Source organism: Anas acuta, chromosome 3 (genome assembly GCF_963932015.1).
Source record: "Anas acuta chromosome 3, bAnaAcu1.1, whole genome shotgun sequence".
NCBI lineage: Eukaryota > Metazoa > Chordata > Aves > Anseriformes > Anatidae > Anas > Anas acuta.
In genome coordinates this window covers 44,205,125-44,230,779 of record NC_088981.1, presented here as the reverse complement: position 1 = coordinate 44,230,779, position 25,655 = coordinate 44,205,125, and the positions used below count along the sequence as shown (strand labels likewise).

General features: G+C 36.2%; 1 protein-coding gene across 9 annotated transcripts in view; it reads left to right on the top strand.

Annotated features, from left to right (window-relative positions):
- SMOC2 (SPARC related modular calcium binding 2) overlaps positions 1-25,655 on the top strand; it is a 146,971-nt gene that overhangs the window by 57,833 nt on the left and 63,483 nt on the right. For 6 of the 9 annotated variants that reach the window (XM_068676870.1, XM_068676869.1, XM_068676866.1 and 3 more), the window contains exons 3-7: positions 1,545-1,651; positions 2,740-2,839; positions 9,664-9,711; positions 13,743-13,826; positions 14,585-14,659. In XM_068676870.1, the coding sequence (XP_068532971.1) occupies positions 1,545-1,651; positions 2,740-2,839; positions 9,664-9,711; positions 13,743-13,826; positions 14,585-14,659 (414 nt within the window). The remainder of the gene's footprint in view (positions 1-1,544; positions 1,652-2,739; positions 2,840-9,663; positions 9,712-13,742; positions 13,827-14,584; positions 14,660-25,655) is intronic. The other 3 variants (XM_068676871.1, XM_068676874.1, XM_068676873.1) reach the window with 1 other exon arrangement.

Here is a 25,655-nt window from a genome sequence, read left to right as displayed (position 1 = left end):
CTTATAACACTCCTGAGAGATAAATAACATCTTACTTTACAGAAGAATAAACTAATCCACAGAAGTAATGCTCGCAAGTCCAAGACCAGAAAGGAAATCAATAAGAAGATTAGAATTAAGGGGGCTCAGTTCTGTGCTCAGGGTACAGATACTGAGGACTAGTTTCTGTCCATAATTCTACACTTTCCAACCAGATTGTCTGGGACCTGAAGGGTGTTTTTTTTTTTTTTTTTTTTTTTGTGTGTGTGTGTGTGTGTGTGTGTGTTAAAGTTGCCAGGTGGGTTGTCCACAACTTGGTGGAGATGACCAGAGAACGATTCATCCTGTACAAGGGGTTTTTGCAGTTGCACCAGGCTTCTGTGCTGGCTCTGTGCATGCATGGCTAGATGATGCTAGCATAGGGAGGCAAGGTGCATGTGGGAAATGAAACTTAGCTGTTTCACCTGTATGTGACAAAGTAACTCTTGGGGACTGTTAGATGACAAAATGATGTCAAGATACACTGGTGTCTAATCGGGAATGGAAAATGTTGTTGTCTCGTTCAGATTCTGTTCAATTTGCAACTTGCATGCACTAGAAAACCTGTCCTGTAACTTTATAAGAATTGTACAGACATTCACTAATTAACACAATGCCCATGTCTTTGTAATTGCCGGGCAGTTTTCATCCTAGAAGGGAACTGGCCAGTTACTGTAAAACAATCTTTAAACAAAGCAGAGATCAGAAGTAGCAAATTTCTCAGTTTGTATGCTCGAGATCATTCTAATTCAGATGTTACAATCACATCTTGAAATCATTAATACTTCCTTAAGCTTGTCTGGTATTCTCATTTGTCTTGAAATTGCCTAGCTCAAGCAGATGCTGAAGTACTGATTCTGCATCAGCAACATGCTAAAATTTGTAGTGGCTTTAGACAATAAAAAGTACAAAAGCTTATGTTATGTGTCTTTTCTCAGCCTTTGGTTGCCTAATTGAAATATAATATCTGTATTAGACAATATAGCATTTTAGGCAATAGAAACTGCTGAATTAAAGCTGGCTAATTTGCTGCATTGTCTTGGATGGAGACCAGTACCGGGTTATGAAGGAGATGGTGCAATGAACCACACAGTGGACAAAAAAGGCCTGTGTGGTAGGCTGGCTTGACTAGTGCCAAGTATAAATCATAAGCTGTTGCACTAAATTTTAGCACAATATGACTTATGTCCAAAATGTTGTTATGTTAGGCGAATTAAGACAATATTGCCCTTAAATTATTGTCTTCCACTGGTTTTCTTTCTTTGTTTCATAGAAATAATGTAACTAATGTTAAATTTTCCCTGATTATAATTCCATATTTCTTTACATGGACCTCTTTACAGGTGTTGGGCATTACTAATGCCCAAAGCTGTTGGGCATTACTATGCTTCAAAATACCCAAATTCCAGATCTCTTTACATTTACAAAGGAAGCCTTTTTCCTTTCTCCCTCTCCCACCTTAGGTTATTGTTTATCTTTTCTTTACATTGCATCATCCAACTGACTTGTCTTCTCCCTTTCTCTAGATGTTTCCAGATGTGTAGCTGAAAGGAAGTACACCCAAGAACAAGCTCGAAAGGAATTTCAACAAGTGTTTATTCCAGAATGCAATGATGATGGCACATATAGTCAGGTTGAAAATTTTTAATTCAGTATCTTGCGTGTCTGGAAAATTAGAATGCGTGTCTTTCAAATATAATGAAATGAAATGTGATTTCAAAATGAAATGTTATTTGTACTAGCAATGATGTTAAAAAATAGAAAGAAAAATAATATTTTGTGCCAGCTGAGTCCTTGTTCTTTTTTTTCAGAGTTGGCCAGCAAAAGAGCCAAACATTACTGTTGTTCATGTGATACACTCCCTATTCTTCTAGGCTGAGGCAGCTGAGTCATTCTTGTAGCCCCCTGAATACTCATCAGATGGTAAAATATTTGGAATTTCTGATCTATTCCTGATCTAAACCAGAAATCTTGTAACCAGAGTCCATATATTAAGGTTAATAGCATGAATCATACAGGATTCTTCCCTATCCTCAGCTGAATTTATGCACAAGTATATGGTGTGAGGCTAATTAGGTTAGATTATAGAATTTGGAAGGGGCACAGCTAGGTGATTGCCCTGTGATATATATTCTGGTCAAGGTTGCCTTCTGCTGCCACTATACTGCAATTCAATTGTGGAGTTGTGCAGAAGACCATCCTTCTTATTTTAAGAGGGAAGTGATATTGGCCCTCAGGGCATATAATGCAATTGATTTCTAAGAGGAATTCCAAGAGTTTCCTTTTTGACATCTTGGGATATGAATAATGCTGGCAGAAGCATTCTGTCCTGCACTTTCAGTGGGTGGAACAATATGTTCTCTGTGTGGAAAAAGCTCAAGACTGCTTGCTTCATGAATAGTTTGTGTGTCCCTTGAGGAATTTTGTTGTGAGGTTTTCAAAACACCTGCACCTCACTCTCCTGAAACAGGACATAAACAACTGGATATTTCAATAGTTTTCTCTTCCATTAGATTCTGAAGGACCTACCTCACTTTGCTTGAAAGAAGCTCTTCATAATGCTAAAAAATCATGTGTATGATGGAGATTAAGGTCCATTATGGTTTGTCATTCTAGGTTTTACCAATATAGTTTGCTGGACACAGTACTCATGTCATGAATGCTGCGGGATAATAGACTTATGTCTGACAGACTGTACGTGGTTCATGTCATTTCTGACAGGTTCAGTGCCACAGTTACACTGGATACTGCTGGTGTGTCACTCCCAATGGTCGTCCTATCAGTGGAACTGCTGTGGCCCACAAAACTCCCCGGTGCCCAGGTAAGATTTGTTCAGCTGACTGGCTTATGACATTGTCTTATGAATATTAGAGTTTAGTTGAGGCATCTGAGTAGACTTAAGGAAAAAAACATCTTCACCAGAGATGTTCAACGCAGGAGCAGGTGCTTGTGGAAGCAAGGGACTCTCTTCCTTGGGGATTAGCAAAATTCAACTGCACAAAAGTTGGTCTAGCTTTTAAGCTAGCTCTGCTTGAGTTCTTCCGAGGCCACTGCCAACCTAAATCTTTCTGTAATTCTATAATCCGTCTACTTTATTTGTATTATTCTCTAGCTACTGAAATGTTTTTCTGCAGTGGTTATTTGTATGATAGTTATGATTCACTCTGTGAAACCATGCAACAGACTTGCAGAGGCAGTTCTTTATATTGCAACTTTCATGCTTGTAAACTCATTGCAGAGTTTCAGAAATTCCAGAGGGCTTTGCCTTTTTGATTTTTTAAGTATTTGGCATACAGAAACAAAACAAAACAAAAAACCACTCCCAATCGAAAATATTGACACTGACTTATAACATAGTCCAGTGAAAGAACTCCCACAGCAAATCTCATGATTGGCCAAATCCAGAGATGAAATAAAAATGAAACAAAGCACTAAGAACATAATAGAATAATTGTCTGTAGAAATTAATTAGCAAATCAAACTCACTTGTCTTTCATCAGAACAATTACCTGTTTTTCAGGAATTTACTTTTGACCTTATTTCATTTATGTTGATAACAAAGATGATGAATTGCCAGTGTATGGACAGTTGCCGGAATTGCTGTTCACCTTGCTTGAAGCTGGCATAATTGCACCCTTTTGACAGATATAGCTCTAAAAAATACTTGAGCTGTATGTATTGCGTTTCTGCTTGTGTTGCAGCACCATTCTCTGTCAGAGAGTAGAAAGAATAACTTAAAACTTAAAAAAAAAAAAAAAAAAAAAAAAAGCTAACTGTAGTATAGATAAAGCTGAAAGAAGTGATTAAGATCTTTGAGGGAATTCACCAGGCTTGATCTACTCCCATTGTTTGAACAGAGTAATGAAATTTTTAAAAAGTACATGGAGGGAAAATACCACTATGAAAGTTTCAACAAAGATTTTAAAAAGTTAATTCATTTTTAAGGTCTGTCTTGTTTAAGTGGTTTGCAGAATCTTCCATGCATGTTGCCTGTAGGTGAACTTCAGCCAGAAAGAATAATTTTATGACTAATCTGTTTGATGCAGTCTGCGAAGTCTCTCTGGCATGACAGTGAATTATGAAAATTAACATAAATATTCAAAAGGTTTAAAATACATTAATGCATGCATTTGATTTAATATAATTATTGTTCATAGCTTGAATATATCTTCATAAGACATAGGTTAGGATAATATTGTGTTCCAATGTACTATTGATTGTGGTGGTTTTGAATGTCCTTAGGTAGGGCTTCTCTGAAAGTGTGCTCTCGTCGCTTCATAGAATCATAGAATGGTTTGTTTTGGAAAGCACCTTAAAGATCATCTAGTTCCACCTCCTCTATCATAGACAGGGATGCCATCCTCAAGACCAGGTTGCCCAGGGCCCCATCCAACCTGGCCTTGAACACCTCCAGGGATGGGGCATTCACAGCTTCTCTAGGCTTCTTCTACAATATCAGTGTGTGTCATAAAGCTTGGTAGCTTCCTTTCCTTTTCTTTCACTAACATCAGTGAAAAAGGGCTATACTTATGCTGTATCACAACAAGTGGCATTATTGTTGGCTCAAAATTTTGCGGATTTAGTTACTGTATATTCACTTTTTTTTTTTTTTTTTTTTGGTAATATCAAGGAGAAGCTGCAAAGTAGTTCCAGTTTTGTTAATAGATTGATGTGAGAGTTATCCTACATCTACAGGAATCGAACCCGAGTTTCTCTCAAATGTCTTCATGTGCCTAGCAAATAAACTGCCAGATTGAATCAGCTTATTTTGGAGAAGGGAAGTTAGTTTTCCAGAAATATTAAGGAGAAGGTCATAGAAACATTCAACTTCAGTCTAGTAGCTCTGAGGTCAATAGACTGTTCCAGGGTCCGGGTGAGTATGTAGTCTTATTCTGCTCCATGAAAAATCATGGGTAATTTTCCAGGTGTTCTTAGATCCTTTGGGACTGTCTCTGCAGATTTCCTACCCTGCTTGTATCACTGCTCTTATGTTTCATTGCTGACCACTTCTCCTTTGTCCCTCAGGAAAGAAGTCCAGCTACAGCAGAGTTCAGAAATAGATTTGAGAAGCTAGGGGATTTATCAGTAGTGGTGGCTAAGAGCTCTGTCATGAAGAGTCTGGAGAAACCATCTCACTCAGCAGAGAAGGCAGCTACAGATTATTCCAGAAAGTTATTTGGTATAATAAGGCAAACATTTGCTCTTACGTTGTAGACTGAAAGCCTCAAGCACACCTGCATCCCTCTTCCATTTCCCAAAATATGTTCAAAATTGCCATCTGTTTAGGATAACATTTTTTTTTTTCCCCAGAAGGACTGTTGATGTTTTCCAGATCAGTTTTGATCCCCTTTTATATTTACTCTTTAGTTCCACCATGCACAAGAATCATGGTCAAAATATTAGTGGGTATACTACTGTCTTAACTAGTGTTTCAGGGATGCCATTACTTCCAACACTGTAGTCCCTACTCAGTTTGATTGTGTGGTTACTTGCTTCTTTGCAGGCACTGTCTTGTTTCTTGATGCCACAGGCAGATCTCGTAGCAGTAGTATCCTGACAGCATCACATTTATGTATTTTCACTTCTGTGTATTCTGCAGACATAATGCTATAACTATTTCAAAGACATTTATACATATTTCTGTTTGAATGTATCAAACCTTTTTTCTCTCAGGATCACTTTTTGATCTTTTCTCTTTAGAGTAGGATGTACACAGACAATCAAGACAACAGGTAGAATCAATTGTGAACATTCATTTGGAAAGATTTTCTCACAGGAAAAGTGATTCTGTACAGTGTGTGAAAAAATCTCTTTTTAATGAAAATGTTCAGTGCTTCTTTTCAATTCCAGGTTAGTTATGCAGTAATGTCAGATTTGGTTTGAATATGAATATGAACAACTGTGCAGTTCTTAAATTATGGGATAATATCTTGCATTTCATTTCTCCAAGTAGAACCACCTTTGGCTTTGGTGAATGTCTAGATATAGGAAAGAACAGCATGACAGCCTGGAAAAACGTGGATTTTAATAGAGGAAATACAGAATAAAATTTAGGACAGGCAGTTTCCAGTTCCATTTACTATCCATGATTGCGATATTGGATAACAATTTTAAAAAGTAATGTCTAATTTTATTTAACTGTTAATATTGGTTAGCTTCATAAAAGTTATCTTAGGTCCTGGGATACAAAAGTATCACATACATATTTTTTTAAGTATCTATAATAGCTGTTTGAAATTTTGTTCTCATTCTAGTGTTCCGGTTGCTCTTATCAAAGATGTCTTTTATGCTAGAGACAAAATGTATGGAAGCATGAAGGCTACACGCAGCATTAAAAAGGCAGGACTCTCCAACTGATTCATGTAAAACGTTCACTTTAGCTACTACATCTTTACCTGAAAGAGGCTCCTCTTCCATCCTCTCCAGTTATTCCCACACCAACACTTGGTTCTACTAAAAAACACATGATAAATCTCAAAATGCCATTCCACTCCATGGAAATAATCTCCACTGCTGCAGGAACAGTGGTGAGAAGGAGAGTAAATCAAACACATTCCCATGAGAGCATTAAAAAGAAAGCTCCTTAAAAATGATGAATGTCCTCCAATCCTTTCACTAAAGAACACCAGACATAAAAATAAAGACATTTTTACAACTCCCTGTGTCTGTTATCAGCACTGCAGGGAACTGCAGAAATTCCATACACACAGAGTCCTGGGAAATGGTGCAGAAACTGAGAAGCAGGTGTTAAATTGTCATTGGAAAACACAGTGTTTTCCTACTGTGGGGTTTTTATGCCATATTAACTCTTTTGCGCTTCTGCCAGTAATATTGCAGAAGTATGACCACATGTTTTATTGTTCTGTGAGGTAGTTTTGCTACCTAATATTTAAAATGCCATTATCTTCTTTTAAGGCCCAAATCAAGTACCTTTAAAAATTCAGGACTCTTCCTATCTGTATAATATTATCATCAGATAATATGATGAAAATTAATATATTGGGGAAGGCAATTAACTTTTTAGTTTGTACTGCATTGTTCTTGTTAGTTGAGAAAATTATCCATCCTCAAGTTATCTAGTTCTTTGTCCCCATATGTAGTATTTTCTCTATACGTACACAGCTAGATGTACAGATATGTAAAATGTAGAGCAGCATGATAAATTTACTTTCCTGTTTCCTACTATTTGCATTAAGTGATAATATATCAAGTATTTGTTAGCAGGAGATGAGGACATCATTATATAAGCTAAATAAGTAATCATTCACTTTCTCTTTTTCTGATCATATGTGACTTAAAGCCCAGTCACATATGATCAGAACTCTATGAAATGTATATGCTAAAATCATAAACCACAAAACTCTCATTACATTCCATGGAAGATTTATTGTGCCTCAGAAATTGTATGACTGAAATTGGGCTGAATTGTGGGTTTTGCAATAAACTGAGGCATTTCTGCAATTTCTTTAAGAAAAGGATCATCACAATCATTAGTGGATCAATTGTTGAGTGAATGCAGGGGGTGATCATACACAAGCCAGAATGGTACTAACTTCATCTTGATAAAATAATGTTAAGTCTAATACGCCTCCTTTCCCTCTCCCCTTCCTGAAATGGATTTTTATGGTGTTTTGTTTGTTTACAATGCACTGAAAACTTGGAAGCTGATTGTATTCCCTTTTACAAAAGTTAGATGTTGCTAGTTCTGTTTCTTGCCTGGCTGAAAATGTGAACATTTGTTGTGAGTATTGAAGACATAATTTCCTAGAAATTTTCAAATGCAATTCCTATCACTTCACAGTACTTTAAGCTCAAATATATTCAGAAAATAGTAGAAAAATATTGATATAAGCTCAACAACCTCTCCACCTCCAACTTAGAACAAACAAAGTTTTTGACATATAAATCGAAAATTCTAAGTGAAAAAAATGTGAAGGGTGAAGATTTCCCTTTTTAGGAAGTTCTGTGAATATTGCTGTTAGTTTCCTAAGACTACAAAAATTGTTTGCCCACTGAACTTAATTTTCCTAATGTTTTAATTTCATAATGAAACTAATTTCACTATGATAAAGTCAACATTTGTGAATGCCACTATCTTCCTCCATCATCTTTCCTTCAAAATTTAGAGTAAATAAAAGTAAAACAGAAAAAAAAAAATCAAATCTGATGTTGAATTTACATAGAGAAAGAACACTGTTCTCAAAGTGAGGCTTTACTCTTTACTGTTGTGCAAAGGGGCTATTGGTAGGGGTTCATCACATGTACCCCACCCATGCCAAGACTTCATTTGTACTCACAAATTGTTGTAAATCACTTTAGTGTGTATGAGAATGAGATATAAACTATCAGTATTTACAACAGATTTTATAATTATACTCCTGTACATAAAAATTAAATTGAGAAACCACAGAGTTAATTGCAACTGGATGAAATCTAAGAAAAGAATAGATCACTGGTCTTTAGTGCAATTAGAAAAAAATGTAGTTTTATACACAGTACTTTCTAAAACCGAAACATCTTGCTCAAATTCAAGCTGCCTGTCAGGAGATTCAAGTCAAGCACCCAAAGGCTCAGACCTTCAGGCTTCAGATAGCATTAAGGCAAGTATCTGCCTCCTCTTCATGGTGAGTAATAGGGATGAGTATTGCAGAACACTTAGAGCAAGTTATCCCAAACACTCTTGGATATACTTCCTTTGATGATAATGGCATTTTTTTCCTGTCTGAATTAATGCCAATGCATTACAAAATATATTGAATTTCTGGTAATTCAAATGTGATGCAATAAAATTCATGAGAGATGGATATGATGACAGGAAGTGACTAGGAATTACAATCATACAAACCGTTGTGATAATCAGATATAAATGAGAAATAAGGCATTATTTCTACTGTAAAAGCTGAGGCCAAATACCTCTTGTAAAAACTACAAAGAAAACAAGTGGACTCTCCATTTCTTGATGACTTTAAATCAAGACTGGCATTCATGCTGGTACAGGAAGCTGTTAAAACCCATTTCCTGCAGACTTGATTACTCTTTTCCCACCACTGCTGCCTCCTTTCCCAAGGGCCCTAGGTTTGAGGAACCAAAGGCTCGTAAGGCTTCTTCATTTCCATACCACACATTTCTATACCAGCATAATATTTCTGGAGGGCTTTACATGAGGTATTTAAAGCAGAAAGGGGCACCTTTCAATCTGAAGAAGCCCCACAGAGCCGCTGAGGTACATAAGCAAGACTGTGTAGGAAGGCTGTTGTCCCTCACAAGGAACCTCAGCGGGGTAGTACTGGGGAGATGCACCTCATGGAGGACCTGGCCTTCCTAGGTTGGTGGGGAAGGGATGCTTTGAGTGTGCTGCACACAAACACGTTCTTGCACTTCTGTTTATGTAGTGTTTAATGTTATCTCTTTCTCAGGTCCTGTGGTGGCCAAGAAGTAGCACCTGACTATAAATTGATGGTACACAAATGCAGAAGTCAGGCAAAGCTAAAATCCTTGGTTTGCAAAGGAAGAAATTTCCTGATATTTTTTTTTTTTTTTCTACAGTAAACAAAGATGAATCATTAAAGTTAAATTGTGTTTCTTATAAAAGGTTTTAAAAATGAAAATAATAGTTTTCTGGTTAATTTATTTCTCTAATTGCAGGTTCAGTGAGTGAGAAACTGCCACAACGAGAAGGTGCAGGAAAAACAGGTAAATATATCTTAGATGACCTTTAGATAGAAAATAAAATATATTTTAGTATACTGTGTGTACTGTGGGATAAACCACCATGATTTTCTGTAGGTTTAAATGATCAATGAATGGTGGAAAAAACTTTGCTTCCCATAGCAGTACTCAGCTATTTTCCCATACTGCTCTCTCTCTTGCCTTAGAGGACAGATTATTCTGTCTGTTTGATAAAGCCCGCACCCTGCAGTCCCAAAATCTTGGAAACTCTAGTCCTCACTTTATGTCCATAGCAACCAGTGCTTGAGTCATCTTGGACCCAACACTTTTTTCTATAATGTGATTAATTCAACTAATAGGTTACATTCATGGCCAAATGGTTGTTGTTCTTAGAGATAGATCATAGCGTATATCGTTGGCAGGACAAAATCTGATGCAACTCCAACATAGGTGGTAGATTTAAATGAGAGAGATATCTGTTCTTTAAACAAAATTAGAGCTCATGCTCTCCGAACACTTAAAAGAATATTAGATTCAGCTGAAAATAACACACTAAATATTTCTGCCAGTTGCAGAGGGATAAATTAATTTTAAAGAAGCTAACTCAAATTTGTGCTAATGTTAATGACTATCCAGTTTATTCTGCTTTAAATATAATTGATATAAGTTTTACAGTAACTTTTGTAGCTTTGTAATATACCGAACATTTAAATAAACTAATGCACCATTAGGTTAAGAAAATCAATACTTCTTTAAAGGCTAATGACAAGGTACATGAATCAGCAGTGGAAAACTGTTCCTTCAAGTCTTTCTGGACAAACTGTGGTTTCCACTAACCTCATTATGTTCTGGGAAAATTTGCTTTGGGTCAGGACTTTCATTTTCAACTTTGAACTATATGAACTATCCCATATATAAAACTTGTCTGGGTCTTGGAATTCTTTGGTTTTTTTTTTTTTTTTGGTTTTGTTTTGGTTTTGTTTTTTGTTTTGACTGTAAGGGCTGAGTTGCTGAAGCCTGAATAGACACTCCTAGAACAAGAAACTTAAATGATGATGTTTCCCTTTGCATCACATATATTTGCGTCTAAAATGACACAGTTGTATTTCACTCATGCCTTGTTTTTATTCTCCAGCCCAAGCCCGCAGCGCAAAGGGCCGATGTCCTGGTTCTCAGGTGGTTCCTGGCTCTTCTCAGATACTGCTAACATCTCCCCACCCTTCCAAGTCACTGCCTTATGCTTTAAATGAAATAATATTGTCAGTGATATCACAACCTCTTTAAGACTATCACAGAGTAATGAACTTGATCTGCTATTTGAGTTAAGGATCTGTTCTCTTGGTCATTGTCAATGTAGTAAAAATATTTTGTAGTTCATGTTGCTAGGGCACAGAGGTAGCTTTTGGAATAACGATAAATTTAGCATGCACCCCTTCCTGCCCATCTTCCTTCTTCATGTTGCTGTGGACTAACTGGAGGTGCCACAGGTTGGGGTTCTGATATTGTAACACAGCAAGCTTAGGAAAGTTGATGACATTCTTGCTGCTACAGAAGATGTGCCCCAAACTTGAGTGGTCTTGGTGACTATACTGTCAAGAGACAGTATAAACGTAGCCTGAGGCAGTCTCTTCTTCCAAGATAAAGACAGACAGACATCCAAGTGTGGAAGACAGTTCTTCCACACATACTCAGAGAGAATAACATAGAGGGCCATGATCTGTTTGAGATGTGCAGCTCAATGAATGAAAGCTCAATGAAAATTTCCAGTCACAGATTTTGGATGTCAGGAGCACTGTTTGCTTGTTTGCAACTTTGCATGTGAACTCAAACAGCAACAAAGCTTAAAGGATACTTCCTAACATATCTTTTCCCTGTGCCACAGTTCCCACCTCTAGCCAGAGAAAGTATTCAGACTATCTGAAAAGCACAAGTGTTAGGCATGGGATTGTGCCCCTTTTTCTTAGCTGACTGCAGGACTGTGTTCTTGTTAATGGAACTCTGATAATGGAATGGTTTATTTACATGTATGTACATATGTAGTGGTATGTAGGTACTGGTCAGGAAGTCCTATGAAGTTAACATATGAAATACCTGAAATGAAGACGTACTGCAATGTAGTTGTGTCAGTGTATTGGATTTCGAACAAAAAAATTCTACATGCTTCTTCATACTTAATACAAAAGGTTTTTATGAAAAGAGAAGACACTTTCACAGAGAAAATTAATGCCATAGTCCTCTTTCAGATTAAGCGTAGTTCAGGAGCTGTTGTAGCTCCTCCAGTTCTGAAATGAAGTTAAATTAATACAGATATCCCATACCAAATGTTTGATTTGATGGAGACCAAAAGAAAACCTCTCTCTTTCTTTTTGTTTCCTGGAGGACCTGTGGCCAGTTTTACGATTCAATTGTTAGGTACCTTTTTTTTTTTCTTTCTTATTTTTTTAGAATATATATTCATATTAATAAACTGTGTCTTAAAAGTTGTGTAGTAAATGCTGTTTAAATGAGCAGAGTTTGTTGTCAAGAGGATAATTTTGATTGGGCTGATAATTGTTAAAATTGCAGCATTCTATCTGTATTTCACTTATTAATGTAAGAACAAATGCATCACAAACTCAAACTGTATACAGAAAGATGATGATAGAACAATGTTACTTAAACCCCAAACTGATTTTGTGGCAGAGCTCTTGGCAACATTTACCCATCTGAAGGTACAATCTAAAAGTCAGTTTTTTTGAATTACATACTAATTGCTAATCTAAATGCAGGTTTTCATTTTTAATATGCTGGGATATTTGATGTCCTCTCTGAAATTAGTTAATGATCTTATTCCACCACCCAGAGGACAACACAAAATTGCTAGTAGAACTAATGGGAAGTGACAGTCTGTCATGTTATTCGAACGAAGTATCCTATCATTGCATGGACATGAAAAATGAACATTCTTAAAAGAAGTCTCCTTATGGTTTGGTTAAAATATTTTGCAATGAAAACAAGTTTCTGTTGCTGCTGCCTTGCTTTTGTGGAAAGCATGCATGCAAGTTTTCCAGAGTATTTGCTATGAATTAGACTGTAGCCTCCAAAGGGGAAGGTCAGAGTACTTCCAAATCCTCTATGTGCAAAAGAAAGTTTCACAGTTACCTTCATTTCTAGCTCTGTGAAAATGTCACAAAAACAACCTGGAAACTATGTTGGTCTGGGATCCAGTTGTGAAACTGCAAGAAATGTTCATAAAACCCTTTCACGGAAGATGCTGTTTACCGCAGAGTAACTTGGAGTTAGCTCCATTCTAAAGGAAACAGCAGCTAGAAAATAAGTAAAAGGTGTACTAGCTCATTTTTACTCAGTATCTGAAATCATTTTAAATAACAAAACCATAATAAGGTGAAGGTGGGTCTTTCTCACAGATTGCTAACTTGAATTTTTTTCATACTGAATTTTTCTTTCCCAGTGCTGTTTCTACTATATTTTACTAAAATTATCCACATTCTTTTATCATTTCATCCCTCTTGTTTTGCAGTAATGGTTGATTGTGGATGGATGGAGATGGCTGACTAAAGGATAAGGATAATGCAAAGAAAAATCTGATTCTTTATGAATCTTACCAATACAATCATCTTGATTGCTAAATACATTCTGCTGTGCAAAAATAAACTTTCATTTCATTTTAAGGTGTCAACATATCTGCAACCACTTCCATCTCAGACTGCTTTTGCTTTCACAGGACTTACCCCTTTGATGCATTTACTGAATTTCTTCTTTATGAATGCTTATTTGTTCAATTATAATCTATAGGAATCATTAAAATGAAGAACGACTGTCTGGGGAGCAACTTGATCACTTCATGCTCTTCAGAGACCCTGCAATCAATTCATCAGCCATAATCTTAAAAGCCATACATTTATAATCTATAGTGTGCAGACGTAATATGTCTATGCTGTACAGTACATATTAATAATGCTTAAATTATTGTTTGTTTACCGGCCGGGGCTATGTGCAAATCATTAGCATCAATCACGTATGTACACTTATTTAGCTTACTCTCATAATTGTAGTCTCCTTGCAAATCTTTTCCATTCTGAATTCAGATGATGTCTCAGCTCCCGCGCTGGAGACTCAGCCTCAAGGTGATGAAGAAGGTAAGCATCGACAGGAATTTTAACAGTGCGATATTAAATGAATGCAATATAGACAATACATCACAGCATCAAATGCTACCTTAGAACTAGGGCACCTGCTGGGGCTGATCAGACTTCCTGAAATTCCAAGAAATTGAAAACTTCTGTACCCTTTTCAGGATAAAAACAGAAGACACAGTCAAGTCTTAAAACTTAAAAACAATGAATTTCATGTGGGTAGTATTGAGGTGACACTTCAGCTATGGACTCTTAACAGTAGCAAATTTATTGCGAATACTCAGGGTACAGACAGGTTTTAAACTTGAGCCACAGTTCAGATTAAAACTGTATGGCCAAACAAGGAATTTAAAAGCATAAATTCTGTTCTCAGCATATTGTCTAGCAATATAAGGTTAGTGCTTTTACAAGTGTATTTGGATCTGGGAAAATTCAGCGCTCTACAAATAGAAAGCTCAAAGCCCATATGCAGTGGTAGTCCTGTACTGTGACTATCTTACCACCCAGTGTATATCTCACTGATTTAAAGTTACTACACATTTTGGATCTTTCAAACCTTTTTTTGAATGGAATAAGAAATGAACTATTTATGCCTTTGTATGAATAAAGATTTTATCTATTCTAATACAGATCAGTATGCCCTTTCCCTTTTTAAAGTCCACATATCTTTAATACTGATGACTCAGTATTATTCAGCTGCTAGTAACTTTTAAAAAACTGTAACATTTACAAACTTTTTTCTGCTGTATTTTTTTTTCTAGATATAGCTTCTCGTTATCCTACATTATGGACTGAGCAAGTAAAGAGCAGACAAAACAAAACCAATAAAAGCTCAGGTAAGAAGCTGTGGTGTCCTTACTTTGCAGAGGTCCTGTAAAGAGGCACATTAAGCCTTTTTAGAGCTGAAGTCATTTAAGCAAAAGTTGTTTGAATAACCATTCTGCTCCCACTCTTATCATATGCTAGTGACTGATGATTTAAATCATGATGATTTTGTAGGCTCATGTGGCATGCATTCCTTGTGTATGGAAACATTGTTGGCCAACATTTACTGGGTGTAAATTGCCATTATTCCACTAAGGTCTCTGGCTCACAACTATATGCATCTGTGAGTGGATCTGATATTTATATTTCTTTTCCTCTTTGATTATCTGTATTTTTATCACCTACTTGTATTTTCCTTCATTGTTCTTTTTTTTTTTTATTATTATTATTATTATTTTTTTTGATGGTGTGTAACAAGAAGGTACTTTGAAACGGACAGTGGAAGTTACATACATTTGGTGCTAAATCTTAGGAGGCAAATCTGAAAAGAAGTAAGCTCCCATCAGAAACCAGTTATTAGTTAAAAGGAATTTGGAAAGATTGTATTATATGTGTTTTGCTTACATAAATTATCTGTTATTTACAAACTGATTACCAGTTTAGTGTGGATGGATTATGTTGCCTCTGGAAAAAAAAGAGTTTAGTTTGAAAGGAAATATTAATGATACAGACTGTTGCTCGCTAAATCACCCAAAAGCACACTTCAAATCCAGTGGAAATTGAAGCTATGCTTTACCTTTAGTACTGTGCTTAAGTAGTTTACTAAATTACTAAACGTCAAACAATCATAAGAAAGACATTTTTACTAAGAGGTTTATATATTCATTTATTAAGCTATTTTTAACAACAAAGCCATAGTTATTAATACCTTTCCCTCTCCTTGATGTTCTAATAGGCAGCTAGGGTAAGGATTATAAACAGATTATAGACAAGAAAAGCAAATGCTTTCCATGCTGGGGATGTATCCTGTCATTTCCTTAGCCGGGTTTAGCAAGAACATAATTCCTTTGGGATTTCTGTTTGTAAAATAAGTGCATAGAAATATGTAACTTACACGAGTGTTTCTTTCATTTTCACAGTGCTAGATGTATTAGGTAGATCTTGAGTTTGCAGTGCTGCTGCAGGAAGTGAAAGCTTAAACGTGCACATGCATAAAATGTTAGGGAAAGAGCAAAGAAAAGGTGGGATTTATTACTGGGAACTTGTAACCTCCAATCTACCTAAGGACATATTTACAAAAGAAGAGACAGGTAGTGTAGTCTGTCTGTATTATGATTGCTAGCTATATGGTCCATTAACATCAAAAGCATGACTGTATTGTATTTGCTAACAGTAGGACTTGCTCACAACAAGTGTAAGATCTCAGGAGTGTTTGTACATGCTACACCCACAGAAGTCAGCAGACACTATATAGCGAGACTTGCTTTTGTCTGTAGGCATATCTGGTGCTCCAGAAGGGCTCACCACTGTCTCTTCCGTTACTTCTCTTACATATTTAATATGACATTACCAAGCCATATGAATCTAGATGCTAAAAACAATGTGTTAGTCAGTTGTGCTTGGCAGTATCTCTCTCCTGGATGTCAGAAATATACAGTGAGTCATGTGGCAATATAAGTTGTTTTGATGGCTGAACCTCACATATTCTGTAATCAGGTCTTTTAAGGTCTTGAAAACATTAGGTTAGATTTTCTCCTTATTACCTGTCAGAGTGGTTCCAAGGCTTTGGGGAACATCCACAGAGAAGATTTCTGTTCTGCTATGTGTGTAGAATAGGAAGGACCCCATGAATGAATACAGTGGATTGTAAACTAACCACGTTCAGATACCTAGGCTTAGGTATCCGATACCAATCTAAGGAATAAATACAGATGTCTTCTTTACTCAGTTTGCTTAGCAATTCAGGTGTGGATATACAAATACATGAAAGATTTTTAAATGTATTTGTCTGAGAAAAATGAGGAAAATTTATCTGTGGATGTAATATGTTTATAAAAGAAAAGATGAAACCCAATTTATTGGTAATCTTCCTTTTTTCTTCTAGTGTAATCCAAATGCTTTCAAAGAACTTCTGGTCCAATTAACACAGTAATTTAGCCCTTGTGTTAAAAATAAGCAACGTAAGATGATAATGATAAAAATTTCATGCAAACTAAAAATATCCTATTTAAAGCTGCCTACATTAGTCTGTATTGCTCTTACTTTTTTTTTTTTTTTTTTTTTTTAATCTGAATACATGCCCTAAGATGTCACAGTCCATAAGCTATGGGCATAAAGAAACTTGTCTAGACTTGAGAAATCAGTTTTATTAGATTTTTTTTTTTTTGTGTGTGTGTGTGTTAAGAATCACAGATGACTACATTGCATTTATTGCACTCATCTGGAGTAGTTTGGTTTTGCAAATCTATAACTAACCTATAAATTATAATGAAACGATAAAATTAGTGTAAGATTTTAATTTTTGAAGGGTAAAAAATAATAGCTCAGGAAATTCTACTTTATATTAGTTATTCATTGCTTCCATTTGATTTAAATCAACCAAAAATAATTTAGTACAGAGAAATGACGTTTGGAAAATGTACAGATGAAGGGCATGAAATTACTGGATTATATATCTATACTGTATAATGATTTCTGGTGCATATTGTGGTTATTGGTTCAGAGAAACAAACCTTTGCTGCTTAGTAAAGCTAAGTAAATGTACAGTGTGGTATTTAACCTATCAGATTTTGATGACAAAATGTTACCCCTGGAAAACAAACAAACATACAAAAAACATTATTGTTGGGCCATGTAACAATAGCTCTGTTTATAGTGGTGGATTTGGCTGTAAACATCTGTTTCTCTGTTTTAAAACTTTTTGTATTTAGATTTTATTTTTTTCTTTTTGGTCTTTTCAGAATTAGAAAATGTACTGGTTGCTAAAATAATACAGTATTTGTGGAGAATATATTATGTATATATACATATGCCTCTCTGTCTTGGCAAGTATTTTAAGATTTTTTAATTTCTGGACTTCTTTCTAATCTTACACTCCTCATTCCTTCACCCATTTCACAGAAGATATTTGTGTTTTTGCCACATCAGATTGACAAAAATAAGAATTATAGCAACAGCTATCAAAAATAAACTGGAGGTTTTAAGGTGTTAGAAGTGTTAAAAATAAGGTGTTAAAAATAACACCTACATTCAGATGAACTAAATATTGTTTATATATACCACCACAATATCATTTGAACATCTAGGTAGTGTGCTTTTGGAGCTTTTGTATTTTGTAAAGAACAGAAGACAGAAGGTATTTGGATTTGGAGAAACCAGACATTTTGGTCTCAACAGTTGTCAGTTACTTTAGCTTCAAGGCTAGGAGCAGCCAGAATATAGGTGTAGGCAATGCAGTACATGGCAATGCAGATACCTTCCCATCACCTAACAGGGGATACGGTTTCCTAAGGAGTTTCTCTAACAGTTTGTTGTGGTATCTCTTCCATTGAAAACAAATAGGGTGAGTTTAACTTACAATTATGTTAGTGCTTAGAAAATTCTTAAAGTACTGGATGATTTCTAATTACAAATCTGTCCACCACACAAATGAGAATAAATAATGGCAGTATAAAATTTCATAAATTTGGCAAATGCAGGATGCAAAAACTCAACCATAATCTGGAATATGCTTACATATGTGCTTAAGATGATTCTGATGATAATATAATTCAAATTAAAAGAGACAGGGTCAAGTAATGTATCATTGGCTAAGATGTATTACAGCTGTATTCTGTTTCCTCAAAAAATTATTATTGTGGCATTACTAGCACTAGTTCATTGATTATCTGTATAGTTTATTTAATGAACATTGTAAAGAGTGATTGAAAAATTTGGGATTTGTTTTGTTGATAGTCTGGTATGACCTAGAAGACAGGAAGAAATTGTCACATTTTTTATACTTCACCAAACTTGATTCTGATTTGTGTGATAAATTTTAAACACATGAAATCAGTGAATAAAAATTGAGGCCCCCTGACAATCCATGGCAGAACTCCTAGACCATGGGTCCACATCCATTCATGCTTTGTCTTCATGCTACTAGTACACCAGTCATTCACATTTCATCTGGATCAGGCACAGACACGTGATCATATGACGTGTTATCATAAAGCTGGTATATGTTTGTGCCAGCTTTATGTTTATCATCTTTAAGCAGGTGCTGAAAAACAATCTGTAAATGATCCAGCATAAAATAGGGTCAGCACAGAGTCCAGCTGTTAAAATTAACACATCTGTGCAAAAAGTAGTGGGTCATGTGATTATGATTGTTTTTTTTTTTTTTTAATAATCCTAAATCAGAATTTATTGCTTCCTCAAACTATGTCTTTATTGACTTTGAGAGTGTCAACACTACACCTGAATCTGGATGTACCAGTAACATAGAATTATCTTTACCTTAATTTTTGGCTTTGGCTGTGCACATGTGAAAGCAACATGGAACTTTTTAAAATTTTAAAAACAGCAGAGTACTGTTTTATTGCTCCCAATTTACTATGGACCATCAGTTTCAAATATATTAAAATACCTATGACAAGGTATTATCAATTAGCTCAAGAGGGCTTGATCCAACAGGATTTTCATTTTCAAAACATCACATGTATGGATTGCACATACAGTAATTGAGCATAGTATGACTGCACATACAAGTGAAAATAGTACAATGTCTACTGTGAAGATATTCTTAAAATAATAAAATAGGAAATATACAAATCCTGAAAGTGTTTAATGTAACTAGCAAATTAGGTATTTGACTCCATCCCAAACTGTGGGGCCAGTCCTCTTTAATGTCTTCATCAATGATCTGGATGACGGCATTGAGTGCACCCCCAGTAAGTTTGCAGATGACACCAAGTTAGGTGCGTGTGTCGATCTGCTCGAGGGTAGGAAGGCTCTGCAGGAGGATCTGGATAAGCTGGAACAATGGGCTGAGGTCAGCTGTATAAAGTTCAACAAGGTCAAGTCCTGTATCTGGGGTGCAACAACCCCAAGCAGAGCTACAGGCTGGGAGAGGAGTGGTTGGAAAGCTGCCAGGCAGAGAAGGACCTGGGAGTGATGGTTAATAGTCGGCTGAATACGAGCCAGCAGTGTGCTCAGGTGGCCAAGAAGGCCAACGGCATCCTGGCTTGTATAAGAAGCAGTGTGGCCAGCAGGGCTAGGGAAGTGATTGTCCCACTGTACTCAGCTCTGGTGAGGCCACACCTCAAGTACTGTGTTAATTTTTGGGCCCCTCGCTACAAGAAGGACATCGAGGTTCTAGAGTCCAGAGAAGGGCAATGAAGCTGGTGAGGGGTCTGGAGAACAAGTCCTATGAGGAGAGGCTGAGGAAGCTGGGTTTGTTCAGCCTGGAGAAGAGGAGGCTCAGGGGCGACCTTATCGCTCTCTACAGATACCTTAAAGGAGGCTGTAGTGAGGTGGGGGTTGGCCTGTTCTCCCACGTGCCTGGTGACAGGACGAGGGGGAATGGGCTAAAGTTGCCCCAGGGGAGTTTTAGGTTAGATGTTAGGAAGAACTTCTTTACTGAAAGGGTTGTTAGACACTGGAACAGGCTGCCCAGGGAGGTGGTGGAGTCACCATCCCTGGAAGTCTTCAAAAGACATTCAGATGTAGAGCTTAGGGATATGGTTTAGTGGAGGACTTGTTAGTGTTAGGTCAGAGGTTGGACTCGATGATCTTCAGGTCTCTTCCAACCTAGAAATTCTGTGATTCTGTGATTTATCTGCCCATACAGTCTGAATCTGTTGACAAACTCTGCCAGTGAGATTGATTAATTTGACATTCTAATATTTGAACACAGTTTTTATTGCCGCCTCATCAGACTGCTTTAAAAAACTCAGTTCTAAAGTTAAAGTCTGCAAGAAAAAAGCATGCATTTTCTTGCAGTGGAAATTAGTGTAAGAGTTTGTGTGTGTGCCTGATCACATCAATTCTCATAGCCGTTCCTCTCTCAGCATAGGAAAATGAATAACTTACAGACAGGAAAATGAGTAACAGCTCAGAGACTGTATTTATTCTCATTTATTGTTGCATTTTCCAGATGTTGCTCTTAATATTGACTCAACAGAAATTATGTGCGGTTGAAGATGTGTGAGCTAGCAAGAAAAAAAATAATAAGATCCGTTACACATTCCTGGTTACAAATGTATTTACAAGCTATTTAGAAGTTTTCTAAAACTATTTTGAATTAATCTGAATTTCCAATCTGAAGATTTGAGGTATTAATCCAGTTAGGATTAAAAGGTTATCACACGCACACACGCACACGCACACACACATACAAAAAAAAAAAAAAGAAAAAAAAGATAGAGAAAAGAACACAGGCAAGAGGGGGTAGAGAGTGTCTTAAAAGTTTGTTGCTTCCCTTTTTAAAGCTGAGATTTAAATCTCAGCTTTTAAAGCTGAGATTTTCCTAGCAAGTTGTGTGCTAGTGTGCAGTAGCCTGGCCAATATTCTGTTCTCAAATTTGCTTGTATTCATCATGAAACGAGGGGGAGGTGAGGACTCTAGAGCAATATGTACAGATATGAGCAAAGAGTTATACCCACTCTGAATGCTTTTACACCTGTGCTGGACACTCAGAAATTGTGTTTAAATGAATATATCAAGTAGATTTGCACAGGAAAATAGCCTGATTGGGAGTGGTTCGTTCATGGCAAACCACAGAAGTAAAGAATTTCTTCCCTGTTATCACCTAATTTCAGTCTAAAGGACAGCATTTCTTTGCAATGGTTGGTGAGGAATCAGCCACACCCAAATGTGGGACTTACATTCCCAGACTGCATTGTAAATACACCCATAGCTGTTGCTGGAGAAATGAATAACATGGGAATAAGATGCTAAAACATAGGCATCTAAAGCCTTTTCATGTGTCTAGACTATCTGAGATCTGCATGACATCTACAGATGAAATATGAATGTTTTGTGATGGCCACACACCTGGCTTTTAGGTCTTGTGAAACTTGTGGGTGTTGGAAGACATCAGCTGGTAGAATATTTGTTGTTTGTCCTGTTATTTCAAAAAGTTGTGCATGGAAGATAAAAAGTGATGAAAGTGTGAGGATGTTGAGTAAGAAAACATGATATAGCTGAAGACTGGAAGCTTCCAGGCTAATGGTATTATAACCTCCTCAGACTCTCTGGATTGTCTCTGGTTGCTAACTCACTAAATGTTTGTTTTAGAGTTCCTGAATGAACACAATTATTTGGAGTGAACTATAATTTTTGGTTTGCATTTTACTATAAAAACAGCATTGTTAAGAAACTGTTGGGGATGGAGAAATGAGAGACACTGTCACATCTCATTATATTACTTATTGTATTAGTTTTAAATCTTTTGAAGGCTAGGAAGTAGTTCTGTCTTTTTATTTATTTATTTTTTTTCCTCCTCCATTTTTTGCTATTTTTCTGTCAAGAATCAAAACAGTTTCAGAACAGAATTCTTTAGGAGATGGTTTCAAGATACTCCCTGGCAGCTGAAAAACTGGTGGCTTTGGAACTAATGATTGTCCACACCACTGGGGCCAAGCAGTAAATGGTAGATATAGTTCTTAATGGTGAATTTTGTCTTACTTTTCAGAAGCAGTCTTTAATGAATCCTAGTTTTGATTTAGTAATTACAGAAGGAGAAAACAGTATGCTTCATCTTCTTCATCATCTTTAGGTCCTCCTTTGCTCTATTTCATTTTGATTGCTGTCTTCTTTCTTCTTCTTTCTTCTTCTTCCTCTTCTTCTTGTTCTTCTTGTTTCTCCTTCTCCTCCTCCTCCTCCTCCTCCTTCTCTTCTTTCTCCTCCTCATCTTCTTCTTCCTACTTTTCTGCTTCATTTTTTCAAGACCTAAATTGGTAAAGGAAAATTACTGTTCTCTTTCTGTTCTTTCAGCCTGTTCCAAAAAGATAAACTTCTCCAGACCGCCCCACAGTGCTTGTGTATTACAATACATTCTTAATTTCCAGGCTGCTGGATCATATTTATAATAGTACTGTCATATCTTTAATAATCTTTTTTACAAGCTTTTTCATTTATCTTTATTTTAAATTTACATATTAGTACAAAACTTTTATAAACATTAAGTTCTGGCATTTTCAGTTTTTTACTCCCACTACAGGAAAAGATCCTCCCATCTTAAACCATTAAAAAGTAGAGTTCTGTTTTACATCCAGTTGATGTTCTTTATGCTCTGGATGTTCCAGGGTTTTATTGGACCCCCACTGTGAAAAAAAAATAAAATAAATCTGCTTTATGCAAGGTTGATAATTTTTATTTTACTGCATGTGTTAAAATTTGATGCCAAAAGATACTAATCTTCCCCATTTTTAATTATATCAGATTACTTTCTGCAGAAAGTAAATGACACAACAGTCATGTCTGAAGTTCTCCTTTAATTTTCAGATATGCACTCCCCCACCTACACATAGCTTTCCACAGTTTACCAGACATCAGATTGCATAATCATAAAAACATCAATAAGCTCCATAAATCCAATATTGGACATCAGGCTAACAGTCTATATTTTAACAAAAGAGGAAAAAAAATAGAAAATAAGTAAATCATGTTAATGCAGAGAAACACGCTGGACTAGATCATATCTAAAGACGTAATCTTTCTGGGAAATGGATAAATCTTCCAACCTAGAGAGTCTGGATCTGGCTTTGGCTGTGCTATGATTGCTGGGCAGTATATGTATAAGATAAGCCTTTAAGTGGTTTCCAAACTTTTCAGGCAACTAGAAGTCCATAAGGGTCAACAGCAAGAGATGACAGGCTTTCCATCATCATCCCAATAATCATATAATTATGAGAAAATGCTGTCCAAGCTATATGCAGAGATGCCTTCCTTTCCCTGACTCCTCACAGTCAATAACCATTGAAGCAATGGGCACAGACAGTAAGATTTGCATACCTTTGTTGGTGTGGTGGAGGCCAACTTTTTATTGATTCACTTGCATTTTCTTGAGACAAGGGTGAGCACATAGAATTAGGCATTTCAACCTACAAAATGGCTTCAAAACAATTGTCTTGATTTTTGCTGAAATATGAAGAATCCAATACTCTTGAGGTTGAAGTGGTTAAAAATAAACAAACAAAACAACAAAAAACAACACACAAAACAAAACAAATGAAAGAGATGCAAGCAAAGTCAGAGAACCCTGAGAGTCATCTTTTCAAAACTTTAGTAAATTTGTGGTTATGCTCTTGAACAAGAAGAAACCCTGTTTGGAATACAGAAGGTAAAGAAAGTTATTCCATTGCTCTAAGTATATTCATGGAATTCTACCGCATTTTGCAAGACTAAAAACTCTATACGTGCTCATCTCTGAGACGAAAACCTCTAGAAAATGCTAACCTTACGGTATAACAAAATTTTAAGTTTCACTTCTAATTTTAATCAAAGTGATCCAGTATTATGGCAAGATTGTTCTGGTCTTATAAAGCAGATTAGACTGTTCTGAGGAAAACAGTTTTCACTTTCTTCCAAATGGATCAGTCAAGTGGCTAACTGTACCATTAATTGAGTGAAAAAAAATGTTTTAAAAAAGCCCAAAACAATCACAACAAGATACACCGTTGTTAATATCTTATGTGAATGTGCAATTCTGTATGTTCTGGCTGTTCTGTACAAAAGAGCTTTAACTGCTGTTAATGGAAATACTTTAATGGAAATACTGCCTAAAAAAGGACTGGTAGCCATGTAACATGAATCAGCCCTGGCAGTTGTAGCCAAGTTTTCCTGACATCTATGTTTCTGACAGGCTAAATTCATTTCTAGATGTTCCCTTGTAGATCAAGTTAAGGGCAGTCACAGTGGTTTAAATTTGGAGGGATTTTTAGTGAGATCATTTATCACGTATAACTTCCAACTTTCTTATTTGCCAAGCCAAGTACATCTGAACAAAAATTCTGAGAAGATTGACAGCTTGTGCTATAGTTCATGAACTGCTTAATTATTTTCAAACTAAATTATTGCCTTTTTCCTTTTTTAATGCTTGAAGCAATTTCTGAGGCTTCATCACTGATGCTAGTGTTTTCCATTTGGTATAAAATCAAAAGAAATTCAGCTTCTACAGGGAATTTTGTGGGAGGAGTAGAATTCACCTCAAAACCTGTGTGCTGACCATGCATCTGCAATTCAGCTATTTTTATCAGAACAAGACTTGTCTACAGCATCTACTTTTATAGGCACTTAAGGGCCCAGGTTGATGCCATCATCCATGGATCCTTTCCCCAAGCATGCTCTTATGTTTTTCTGTTTGTGGCTGGTGTCAAATCTCCTTTCCAACCAAAGCTACACCAAGGGTCATATTTGGCATGAGAGAACTTGTTCCAGTCAAATTGCATTATTAAAGTACATCAAGCTACTTTGAGATCTTTTAATCTATAAGGTGCTGTATATACCTCAAGTATCATATTATGACTGGCTTGCTTCCCTCTTCACTCCACTCTTTCTGTCATGCTCTGTCCTCTCTCTGATAGACTATTCCAGATAAATGCTAGACACCATGTTTTTCCTGTACTCTGCACTGCTGAGAAATAGCATTAGGTATTGTTGCCATAATGCATTAGATTTCTGTGTTACTGGAGAAGAAGCAGTGGTTGAAGAGACAGACCACTGTTTTTCATTAAGCTATTTTTAATACCTGTTTTAGTTTAAGAGCGGCAGGCCAAGTATCTGCATTCAACCACAAATAAAACTGTGTTTAAATAAGATTAAGGATGTAAATTAAATTTTAGATCTTAAATTCTCTTGGTGTGTTACAAAACACAGGAGAAAAAGAGAGAGCTAAGCTAAATATCCCAAACTATCTGAAAACTCAGCCTTCTTTGGAAATAATCTGACTTCTTAGGGCACTTTTTTTTTTTTTTAAAAAAAAAAAAAAGATGCACATTTTAGCTAAAAAAATATATTTACAAGTTGAAAATTCAAACAAATCGTGAAAGCATACCTTCAGATAGCTGAACAGTTTGTTTTGTC